This window comes from Plodia interpunctella, chromosome 30 (genome assembly GCF_027563975.2).
Source record: "Plodia interpunctella isolate USDA-ARS_2022_Savannah chromosome 30, ilPloInte3.2, whole genome shotgun sequence".
In the NCBI taxonomy this organism is placed as follows: Eukaryota; Metazoa; Arthropoda; class Insecta; order Lepidoptera; family Pyralidae; genus Plodia; species Plodia interpunctella.
In genome coordinates, this window is record NC_071323.1 from 1,949,580 (window position 1) to 1,962,387 (window position 12,808).

Consider the following 12,808-nt stretch of genomic DNA (forward strand, 5'->3'; position numbering starts at 1 on the left):
GTTGAATACGCGTTCGGTTGATAAACACATAAGGTGCTGTGTTCATGCGCTACGTTTATTAATGTGATTTGGAATTTTCCGACCGATGATTCAAAATGAGCGTGTTGATTGGCGGTCAAAATTGTTTTTAGTTCTTCTACATATTTAAATTGTATTATGAAGTAAAATTAAGTAAATTAACTATAAAGAATCGAATTAAAAAATTATGTCATTCTCTCTCTCTCTCTTTCTCTTCTGAGAGAATTTCCCGGTTACTTTCCAACCATAGAGCGTTGGAACCCAGAGTTCGATTTCCTACTCTTCGCGAAACAGATTTCAAATTCAAATGATAGTTTTGTCAAAAAATAGACTCGATTTATTTATGCTTGAGACAGCAAATTAATTTTAAATTAAATACTTAGTAGTTAATTTGTAAACGCACGCAATCGCGCGACTTTTGAGATACTGCTTCCGATCGTGTTTAACCGGAAGTAGTTTTCGGGCTTACGGCCAATAGACAATAAAATGCACCTAACAAAATAGATCGAACTAGGTCCTCGAAACTCTAAATTATTCTACAGCTGTCAAACAGTTGATGGAAAATCGATTTTGGTGAATATTTCAGGTGATGTGGGCCATTTTGATGGAAATATTAAGGGAAATATGTACCTATTTTTTACTATACATACTTAGTACAATAGTTTTGAAATAAAAAAATAATTTAAATTTTATTTAAAACCTAAATTAATAGGTAGGTAGGTAAAATAATCACAGACCCTAATGAAAAAGGTTGAAGTTTAATTCAATATTTGAAACGCTTGCCTAAGCGCAACTGAGATAGATAGATATATTGTTTATTCATCTGTTACAGACACAAAATAACAGAATAAAAAGAACGATATATCCTTAAAAGCACAATACGAACATTCGTGTGCTGCAGCATTCAAAATGGTGGATTTCAAAATATAAAAATTGATGTGAAAATGTGCCTGTAAAGGTCTAATAATTTCTGAATAAATGATTTGAATTTTAATTTGGTCATAACTCAGCGATACTTTTTGCACTAGCGAGAGTACAAAAACGGTGATTTTCAGTTATCACCTTGAAAATAGGCACTATGGCTCTTTTGGGTTATTGTATATTCGTCACAAAGTTAATTCGTCACGAAAAATTGTATGTGTAAATTTGTCACACTTATAATTTTCTAATAAATATTAATTTTGATTATTGTAAATTCGTCACATCGTTATTTTCAGTACAGACAGGGGAAAAAATCAAACAATAAATAGAATAAAAAAGTTATATTATTTTTAATCAACATCATCAGTTTCAACAGTAGTTCTCAAGTAGCCGACTTGCCCACATTATAATTATAAATAAAAAAGATAATTCAATCACAGTTATCATCGTCATGTCTTTAAATTTTACCTTGGTACTTACTACCTGTAAGTACTTTCTTAATTTAAGATTTATTTTCTCTCATTCCAAGCGCTCATAATCTTTCGTAAGCTCATAAGTTTGCTTGCTATCGCTACTTCATGCAAAAAGTATGTAAAATGTGAAATTGTGACGAATTTACAGTAACCCTTACCTACCTATTAATAATTAACACATTTTTTTAATACATGTGACGAATTTACTTTGAATGTACGGAGAGTACAAAAACGTGACGAATTAACTTTGTGACGAATATACAATAACCCGCTGCTCTTTTGAACTTGTGCAACAAAAGTTAAACAAATAAACGTAACTTACAGAAATTAGCTTTAATAAAATAAACAAAATTAAATGAAGAACATGAGGAGTAACAGAAATTAGCTAATATTTGAGTGTATATTTCGTGTGTTTTCGTATGCAAGTTACGCATGTTAGTTTCCTAGATTCAATAACAACAAAATCTCTCCAAAGCGTCCGGGTGTGTGTCCATGCACGCGGACACGGAGTTGCAGATACAACAGCAACACCAACCAAAGCAAACTCCTATCTTCAGGTTTTTGAAGCAACGCACCCAAAAACCCTTCGCTGAAATTCAACGTTTTCGATGAGAGTGGAGCATTAGCGTGTCGTAAACATTAGTATACGGCGGTGGGACGTCTGTGAACCGAAAGGTACAGGTTGGAATCCTACTCTCACCTCATGATAACAATCTGACTCATGTATAGTAGATTTTATCGCCCACCATTTGATTTCGGTGAAGGAAAACGTCATGAGGTTACCTGCACACTGGTTGATCGACTTGAGTGTGAAATGGAGAAGGCAACGGCAAACCACTCCATTAATAGTGCCAAGAAAGTCGTTGTTTTATTTGACGTAATGATCGACCCTCAGCCATGAGGAATACGACTATGAAGAAACAATGTATGAGCTCTCTCTTTAGGCCTTCCTCTCCCCATTTAACCATTCACTTTCATTAGTTTGTTTATTAGCCTTCTTCAGTAAATCCCAATCTCAATTCCAACTATCTCAACTAATATTATAAATGGGAAGTTTGTTTTTTTGTTTGTTTGTTACCTCTTCATGAATTATCTACTAGCTCAAGCAATCTTCTTGAAATTTCGTATAAATATAATTAAGAGTATGAAGAAGGACATAGGGTACCTTTCAGCCCGGTAAAAACTATTGTTCCCGTGATATTTGCGAAACACCTGTATTCTAGATGGCGCCAAATATAAAAACACTAGATGGCGCTGTGTGTACTTTAAGGTGATGCTGAATGCTAATAAAAAAACTTTGCAACAAAAACACTAGATGGCCCTGTGTGTACTTCAAATGCACTATGTATATTTTAATTCAACTATCCCAATCCAATGGGATTACAGTTTTTTAATGAAAAAATTGTTCCCGGGAATTACGATGAAGAGGGAATTTACGCGGGCGATGCCAGCTAAACAGCTAGTGTTCTATATTAAAATACTGTTTAACTCACCTGGTCTCACCTCCACATCTTGCAGGATATTCAGTTCCATGAGACGTTCGTGCCGCTGTCGGTCCATGCATGTCTCCCGCTCCACCGCGCTAGAGAATGAGGCATATGTACAGTCAAAAGCACATCATTCACACGCACTGTATCCGCTGTGCCGCATGCTAGAGGATCTCAACGCGTTCCTGAACCAGGAACCTGAATGTGATGTGTTCGCTGATGGATGTAAGATGCTTGTCAGGAGTTGTTGCGGTTTTGCGAGAATGACGAATGTGAGCCGACTTGCTTGTGTTAAAAATTCAATAATGTTTTTTATATTTCTTTTTAAATGTGATAGGTATTGTTATAATTTTTTTTCTTCCTTTTATTAACTAAATACTTAACTGTAATAGGATAATATGTACCGGTATATTTAAATAACAATTTTAGAAAAAAGGTTGCACTGCATGAATCGCGACATGTTTGCAATGAATGTTGATGTACTGTTGACTGTACTAGTGTTGTCGCTCGATTGTTTATCGATAGCGTTTCGATAGTATCGATAGTGTTGTTCTTTATCATTATTATAGCTCCAAAATAGCTATTGTTACCCTCTATAATCGGACGTGGTGTTACATGAGGAAGTGTTATAGAAAGTCAGTATCATTCAACTCGCTAAATCTGTACACCACTATTCGTGCACACGAATACTTGGTAATATTTCCTACCACGCAACCTGGAGCAGTAGACCCAACAGATATCGATAGTAGAGATGGCGCGACTTCGCACAGTTTGTACAGTCGGGTAGGATATTGTTAGTATAATATTTTTAGAATCTACATAAAATGTGCTTTATTTAGTGTTTTTTTTTGAGTATGTTATTTTTCGACATTATAAAAATAATGTGTAAAAATTAATAGAGCTCTCAAAGCCAAAATCACCAACTAAAATTTTCAACTGTTTAAGTTATTCTTGAGATATTACTATGAACTGAGAAAAACTAATAACCAGCAATTAATTTTGGTTTATAAGATTACTAGCGACAGGCCTCGGCTTCGCACGGGTGCAATATAATAATAATTATTTAATTTATTTCAGAAATACCTACATCAATATTTACACCTAAATATTCCTCTTGAATAGCTCTAATCTAAAAAACTTGCAGCGTAATCCGATCGAAACTATGGCTTAAGGTACATAAATATGATAAAAGTAGTAGGTAAGGTAGCAATGAATTTCTTCGTCTCATTATAATTCTCTCTCTCATGTGAGCGATTTCCCGCTTCCTCGGTCGTTGAACTTTGGGGACAGCGTCCGATTTCTTACTTGTCCAGTTCCTCTTCGCACGGACGACATAACTAGAATAGAATATAAATCAGAATAATAATAATCATTATAAAATCAATAAATCATCAACACCCATTTAAATGTCCCCACTGCTGGGGCACGGAGGAGCTCAAGATAATTTTGGTCACCCATCCAATGACGACCTCGGTGGCGCAGTGGTAAAGTGCTTGCCCCTGAACCGGAAGGTCCCGGTCCCGGTCATGACGGAAAATGATCTTTTTCTGATTGGCCCGGGTCTTGGATGTTTATCTATACATGTATATGTTACGTTACAAAATGTGGTATCGTTGAGTTAGTATCCCATAACACAAGTCTCGAACTTACTGTAGGGCTAGCACAATCTGTGTGATTTGTCCTAATATTTATTTAATTATGTTTCATAGTAGTCAGGTATTTACAATGGTGCCACATATACATAGATATACAGAGGATGTAGGAATGTAGGTACAATATGTTTACATACATTTTAAATCACAATTAAAGTAGCTCTTAGCGGTTATTCCCGCGGTTTATCATTCGTTGTCTTCATCTAAACGTTTTAATCAAACATTTTGGATAAGGTTTTAATTTTAAGCACAGTAGCGCCATCTGCTTTATAAAGCGACATTGACTATCAGACCATACGTATTAATCCAAAGCATCAGCTACCTAAATGCCAAATGTCATAAAATTTCACAAACATACTCACAAACTATGGCCTCTATATTATTATATTACCATAATAATATAAAATTTAAACAAAAAATAAATACTTCTGATTTCTGAAACAATTATTTAGTTTCATCGAGTTGTCAGAACTTTTATTCAAGTCGCCTAAAGGCATCTGATATGACTTTTACAACTATCTGGCAGATAGTAGCATACACACTTGTGAACTAAACCATCCACCAGTGTGCAGGTTTCCCCACGATGTTTTCCTTCACCGAAAGCATGTGGTGGTCGATGAAAACCACTAATATGAGTCAGTTTGGTATACAAATTCATGGGCGTCTTAACCAGTACACGACCACCGCTACATAATTCATAAAAATTCCCTATGAAAGCCAGTTTTTTAATAAACTACCGATGGAGAGCTAAACGTTTTATTGTATAATAGTGAGTTTAGTAAAAAAATGAAAAGAATATCTTGACAAAATATAATTATTCTTTAGAACAGTTTTTGACCAAATTGTTGTAATTTAATGTACTACTTAATTATTATTATTTGTCTTGTATATTTCCACACGATGTTATATTGTTTATGAAATGAATATATAATTACTTATGAATGAACGAATGACTTCATTGCTTTAAACGTGGTGCAATAGGTGGATTGTATAACATTTAGGTTATCTAAAAATTATTATCTAAAAAAACTAAAGCTGAAAGCCTATCAAATAGTTTACGATTAAATTGAGTAAATTAATGTCTCTCTTATCTCTACTCTCTCTCATATATATAGTTTCCTGGTTATTTAGGTACTCAGCCGTTGAGCGTCGGAGCCCGCTTTCCAACTTTTTCTCCTCCACTTCGCACGGTCGTCGGCGTCCCTAGTTGTCAGACCATTGTCACGCATATCATCCCTGACGGCATCAAGCCAGCACTTCTTGGGAACGGCAAAGTCTGATATTTATTCCCATTCTCTCTTATTTGTAGTTTCAATATTTTTTTAAAATGCTTTTATTTAGTTTCACCTGTCCCGCTGTTTGTAATCGAATCTTGCAAGTTAGATTTCTCCTACTTCCAGTTGTCCTACAGTATTGAAATTTCCCACGTCGCTTCAGTTTCCATGACAACACATTATTATGATAAGTATGACCTGATGGTGCACCCAGGATCGGCTCCCAACAAAGGAACTCCTCAACTGTTTAAATGATGCTTTACCCTGTTATTAATTTTTTTAAAACATAATAAAGTATTTTGTGTCACTATCGTACTTTTCATAATTTGGCACTAATAGAATGAGATAAAACATACTTAAATTTTAAATATACCTTTTCTATTTTGTGAATAAGAGGGTTAGTTTGCAAAGAAAACATAATAGTTAGGTAACTTTAATTTACCACATTAATACATATTTATCTCATAACCTCAAAACTCGCGCGAGTGGCGCCAGACAGCGGGCCCGATAGGTATTCGAGCGTTGTCGCAATTTAATTCTTGAATTTGCCACTAGAGAGGGTCATCGAAATATTTTTTCATTGAATCAGCACCGGCCGACAAATTGTGTTTTTTAAATGTTTGTTTTCTGATTGCGGATTATCAAGTATCAGCTATGGTGATCGCCAGTGTCGCCAACTAGTGAGCAAATAACAAACTATCATTGTTCGCAATGTCTCTGAACTAACGCTTTTTTATAGCAATAACTTTGCAATAATTAAAACAAGGCGATTACTGTGAGGGGGGCACTAACGTCACCACATATTTTTATTAATTTCTAAGCTAAAATTAAAAAAAAATATATTTAACAGATTATATCACACTTAATAATTTTAGTAAAAAGTATTCTATGTAGTTTTCCATTACATAACGTAGTCACATACACACAATTTACTATGACATCGAAAATGGTGGCCATTAAATTCTATTTATGGAAAACTATAAAACTTTCTACTAAAATTCTAACACTACATGAAGATGTAGTGTGACATGTCATAAACTGTTAAAATATAATAGATATTTTAAATTTTCGCTAAGATATAAAATAAATTAATAAAAATTTGAGGGAGTAATCGCCTTATCGTCTTTTTGTATTTCCTTTTCATCGTGCCACCTATCGATCAATAGTTTTCGAGTCACGTCACCAATCTAACTTGAAAACTACCAGCTATTAAAAGAAACTACATCTTTAAGTACTTATATAGGTAGTGTAGATTTACGGTGTCAAAAAAAAAAGTTGCGGAAACTGTATTTATTTAAATGCCACATTAAAGTTATTACATAAACTTTATTATAACACATTTTTTATTCTTTTAACATGAATTTTACACATTGTCTATTCATCCATACCCTCCCCTAACATCGACGAGATGGCGTTACAGCAAGAACAGAAAACACAGGCTAGACACGCCATGCAACCGGCTCCCTTGCAACAGCTTGACAGGAATCCTTCCTCTGAAATGAAAACCCTAATTCTAAATCTGCATGTAGCGACCTGTGTCATCTGAAGAGCGTAGAGTTGCCAGGCCACCAATCACGCTAATGACTTCGGCTTGATTGCAATTGCACCTTTTACCAGACGTTCGAATGGGGTGGCAGGTCACAAAACTACTTCATAGCTAGGTAGACTAGCAGGTTTTATCGGCCTAAATGTTATAACAGTTTGCTTTTGGGATGAACATGTAGATATGTAGACATGTAGATGTTCAAATTCGAATTCAAAATTCTTTATTCAATTTAGGATGATATACATCACTTATTGACGTCAAAAATTACTTAAACTAAGTCTATTGCCGGCTTCCAAAACGAAGAAGAAGCGGCGCAACAAACTTCACCGCAGCCTTTTCTACTGATGTGTAGACATGTAGATATGTAGACATGTAGATATGTAGACATGTAGATATGTAGACATGTAGATATGTAGACATGTAGATATGTAGACATGTAGATATGTAGACATGTAGATATGTAGACATGTTGATATGTAGACATGTAGACATGTAGATATGTAGACATGTAGATATGTAGACATGTAGATATGTAGACATGTAGATATATAGACATGTAGATATGTAGACATGTAGATATGTAGACATGTAGATATGTAGACATGTAGATATGTAGACATGTAGATATGTAGACATGTAGATATGTAGACATGTAGATATGTAGACATGTAGATATGTAGACATGTAGATATGTACATATTAAGATATGTCGATATAAAGATAAGTAGATATGTATGTTAATACACGGCGCGCGGACATCGCTTATTTTATTTAGCCAAATACGCATTAAAATTTATATCTGGGTTCTTCCGGTGGCTTGACAAAGCTACTTGAGGGTAAGAGAAGTATGTGTCAATTACTATTTTTATCGCACTGAAGATACATAGACATGTTGCCGCTCGGATGCGGCCGAGTTAACACAAAAAATATGTAAAAATTAGTGTAAGTACGTACTTACAATATGTATGGTATGGTTCTATGATTTATAAATTTGAAAAAAAATTGTATGTAGATAATTATTTTTATTACATTTATTATTTATTTCGGGAGCCGGCGCCAGCAGCAGAGTTATTTACTAAAATGTATCGAATTTGCTACATATTTTTTTACAATACTATCTCTAATCTTCACAAAATTCAAACTTCTTCGTCGGCATTTTGAGAAATCTGTATTGTACGGATCAAAAATAGAAAATTTTAAAGTAGTTAACTCGGCCTCGGTCAAAACAAAAACCCCTGTATAGAAAAAAGGAGACCCGTCACAATCGAAAAAATAATCAATTCTGTTACCTTCTTCTCAATATCAAGTGTGTTGCTGTCGATTTTTTTCAAGTCACATTTTTTGACATTACATTTGCGATCACCTAGCATAACATTGTAGTCGCATACACACTAGCGGACTAAACTAGTGCGCAGGTATCCATAATATGTTTTTCCTCACCGGAAGCGAGCGGTGGTCTATAAAATATTATATTCATCCATTTGGGAGCTACGTCGCCACAAACAAATACACAAATATACAAACACACATGTTAAACTTAAAACGCCCTCTTTTTCGTCGGGGGTTAAAAAGTCACGTACGCTGCTGCTGTTGCTGGTAGTACGGCTGCGGGGGGCCATAGCCTTGGTGCGGGGGGCCGTAGCCTGGGTGGGGGTAGTAGCCTTGCTGGGGGTGGGGAGGATAGTAACCTGGCTGCGGGTGGTAATATCCTTGTTGCTGAAATAAAAAAAGTAAAATTTTATACCTCTTTATATTGTTTATCTTGGACGCCGGTTGACCTTGGCTTGTAGCTCCCAGGATCGGTTGCCGGTCAGGTTAATTATATCAAGTTATCTTGTATCTTGGTAGTTACTATTGTACAAAAATACCGACGTAGGTATCGATCGTAGTCTGGTTGACGATATAATGAATGAGCATAAAAAAAATCTAGAACTATTGCGACGGATTTGAACTGAAACTTTTTTTGCCTGGCATAATTTAATTTGGAGAAAAGAACACCTAATTCTGAACCCTAATAGACCAGCCCTCCTAACTGTAATCATACGAAAATGTCGCCTTGGCCAAAGTCGTCAGCTTAAAACGACACTATGTCACCTTGAATATATTGTCATTTTTTATTCGCTCTACAATTTTGAGCTTTATATGTGTGATTGCAGAGATGAATTTGCCTCTACAAAAATCGAACGTGACGTAACATTTACGCCTTTTTAGTCGTAGCAAAATTATGAATCTGTAGCATATTTTCACATTCCCGAAACGTAAGTGTAAAGATAGCAAGCAAAGATTTTAGATTTTACATAATGTTATTAGAAAAGATATAAGTAGATAAGATAGTACAATGTAAAATAAAGTCAGACATCTACCAACTTCGTTTCTCATTGCATATCCCGCAACAGTCTTCAAACCAAGCGAGATTACTATTGGAAAAAATTACGTAGCTCAAATTCGACACAACATTTAAAATACTTTTTAAATATGGAACCGCAACGTTCAACGCAGATGGCGACACTAACGGTGCACCTGTCAATGTCATGCTGCGGAAGAAAGGAAGTGATTCCCTCTGGTGTGAAAACACAGTACTATTTTTTCCGTAAAGGCAACAGCGACACGATGTCAGCACGGAAGCATCCCAATACGTGGTCGTCCAAATTAAAAGGGACCTTATGGAGGCTAGCACTTAGGTCTATAATGCCATTGTTTTGTATTGGAACAACGGCAATAAACATACAGTTGTTATGTGTGTTTCATTGCAAGTAATGATCACGACCCTCAGCCATGAGGGATACGACAATAATGATATTATGTAACACCTAACATTATGGAAATAAACATATTGAAAGTTAAGATTAATTTTCAAGTTTATATAGGTGTTATTACTATGTACGTTGGTTAGGTAGGGTAACCCCCTACTACTGATTTATCTTCCCCTCACTGTACTTCCATTATCAACCACAAAGTACCATCGTGTCGAATGGGCCAGGCCATTACAACAATTACAAACAAAAAAAAATCTACAACAAGCTTTTATTGTCGTCAGAGAGAATCTTGTTGCATTCAACGCGTGGCTACAAAGTCATGTTTGTGCGATGAACCGTTGAGGACGTCGTTGGGAGCCGATCCTGGGTGCACCATCAGGTCACGTTTATCATAATAATGTATTGTTTGAAACTGAAACGACGACGTGGGAAATTTCAACCTTTTAGGACAAGCGGAAATAAGCGAAATACATGCCAGATTTGTTACGGGACACAACACACTAACATGGGACAGGTGAACCAATAAAAAAGTTTGCAAAATACGATCGTAATTACAACTTTCCCATTTAGTATCAAAAATAGTAATTTAATCAAAATCAAATCATTAATTCAGAAATTAGGCCTTTACAGGCACTTTTTCACGTCATATTCTAAATTAAATTATGTTTACCAAAGCTACAAACTAAGTACTACATTTCGGAACGACCACTGCTGAGAAGAAATGCCGAAAGAAACTCATTCAAACAGTGTTGGTCCCTATTGTTGCCAGGAGGGCTTACCATTTTTTAAATATAAATTTATGTATATTTTTTTATCAGTAATATAACAATGTAAGTACACAATAAAGTACATGGTCGAAAGGTATACTGAAACATATTATGATTGTGATCAAGTGCTGATGAAAGGAAAAAATATAAATATAATTAACCAAACAAAAAAAAAAAGATCGAGCTGACCAGTCCCCCCGGCAGCACCCGTTCACGAGTTGACGCGTGAGTCAGCCATCGCGAAGCTCAACCACAATAGAGGGAACCTCCCGACCCGATCCACGACGCCGCCACCGGTTTGACCATTTGACGGTGACTAACAAAGGACCGCTACGGTAAATGATTTATTATAATCCCAATTAATATTATAAAGAATCCCAATCGCAACTAGTCCTATTCCCAATCCCAACTAATATTATAAATGCGAAAGTAAGTTTGTTTATTACCTCTTCGCGTTATCTACTCAACCAATCTTTAAATTTTGCATATATATAATTGAGAGTATGGAAAAGGACAAAGGGTACCTTTCAGCCCGGAAAAAACGATTATTCCCGTGGGATTTGCGAAAAACCTATATAGGTGGCGCTAATTATAAAAACACTAGATGGCGCTGTATTTTAAATGCGCTATGGATATAATATATTATTATAATTCATATCCTTATACGCATATAAAAACACAGTACCTATACCACTAATCCCATCCCATCCCACTAAAGGCAAAAGTTTGTGAGTATGTTACTTTTTCACGCGCAAACGTATGGGCCAATTTTCTTGAAATTTGGTATTGAGGTAGCTGATACTTTGAATTAACTTTTAAAATTGTTTTTTTTACTTATATTAAAAAGTTTGATAGTCAATGGCGCTTTATGAAGTAGATGGCGCTACTGTGCATAAAAACTTGATTTTGAACGCGGGTGACACCTCGTGTGCAGCTAGTAATAAATAGCATAGCATAGCTGATCAGGTAGTTGTTGGATCTTAGTCTATAAAGTACTTTTCCACCAATGATAAGCTAAGCAAGTAAGCCACGTAGATAAAATGACTATGCAACGAAACCACGTAACCGTTTCGAGTAATTTCTGGTTTTTCTATGCGGTAAATAAAGGCTCTCATTTTGTGCACTCATTGTTCATGCATTCGCGTCTGCATGTGTCAGAGTTCGCCGGCATAAGATATGCAGCTAAGCAACGAAGATGGTGCCAATACCAGCTCCACAATGTCGCCGAACTCAGATACACGCCGACGCGAATTCGTGAACAATGCGTAGTTAGTTTGAGTCCTTTTATTTACCGCAATGAAAAATCAGCAATGTATACCGAATTCGCAAAAGTTTGTCAAACTGTTCGACGATATTGTGGAGCCGGTATAATGCAATGTGTTGACGCGCCGCAGTGCTCCGTCCCACAAGAGTGGAGTATCTGAGCTAACTTGGCAATAGTATCGCTGCATGCAGTACGCAATCACACATTTTCATGTCATCATAAAGACACATTTTTTCATACAAAAAACACAGCTTAGCTGAACTGTTTCCACCGGTCTCGTTACTATGTGAATCGACGAATGTGATTGGTGGATTCATAACCTATCCGTAGCAACGTAGCTTAGCTTAAATCTGGTGGAAAAGCAGCCTGAGTAAGTAATATTGTAAATATTTACCTGCATGTTTGTATATTATTTTATATCACTTCTATGTCTATAAAACTTCAATTTTTTTATATAAGAACCACATCAATGAAAGCTGGCTGGATGCCTACCACACATAAATAACGCGAGCAATGCACAAAATATTTGTTATTTTAAAAATTCAACTCGAAAATTTGGAGATTTTGATACTGCTCACTTCACTTTTTAATTCTGTGACAATTCTACGGCTCCATCGTTCAGTCGAACCGCGATTTTGCCAATGTCAAGA

General features: G+C 35.7%; 1 protein-coding gene across 2 annotated transcripts; it reads right to left on the minus strand.

Annotated features, from left to right (window-relative positions):
* Nucleotides 1-6,728: 6,728 nt before the first annotated feature.
* Nucleotides 6,729-12,759, minus strand: LOC128682542 (uncharacterized). 2 transcript variants are annotated; one of them, XR_008406124.2, is made up of 3 exons: nucleotides 12,553-12,759; nucleotides 8,900-9,087; nucleotides 6,729-7,318 (listed from the first exon to the last, which is right to left on the minus strand). XR_008406124.2 is itself a non-coding variant. In XM_053767294.1 (3 exons), exons 1-3 carry the CDS (start codon nucleotides 12,556-12,558, stop codon nucleotides 7,200-7,202), a joined length of 261 nt encoding a protein of 86 aa, XP_053623269.1. In that variant the 5' UTR covers nucleotides 12,559-12,759; the 3' UTR covers nucleotides 6,735-7,199. The 2 variants fall into 2 exon arrangements, 1 of the variants encoding a protein (XP_053623269.1); XM_053767294.1 differs by having other exon boundaries at nucleotides 6,735-7,318; nucleotides 8,952-9,087.
* Between the last annotated feature and the right edge of the window lie 49 nt (nucleotides 12,760-12,808).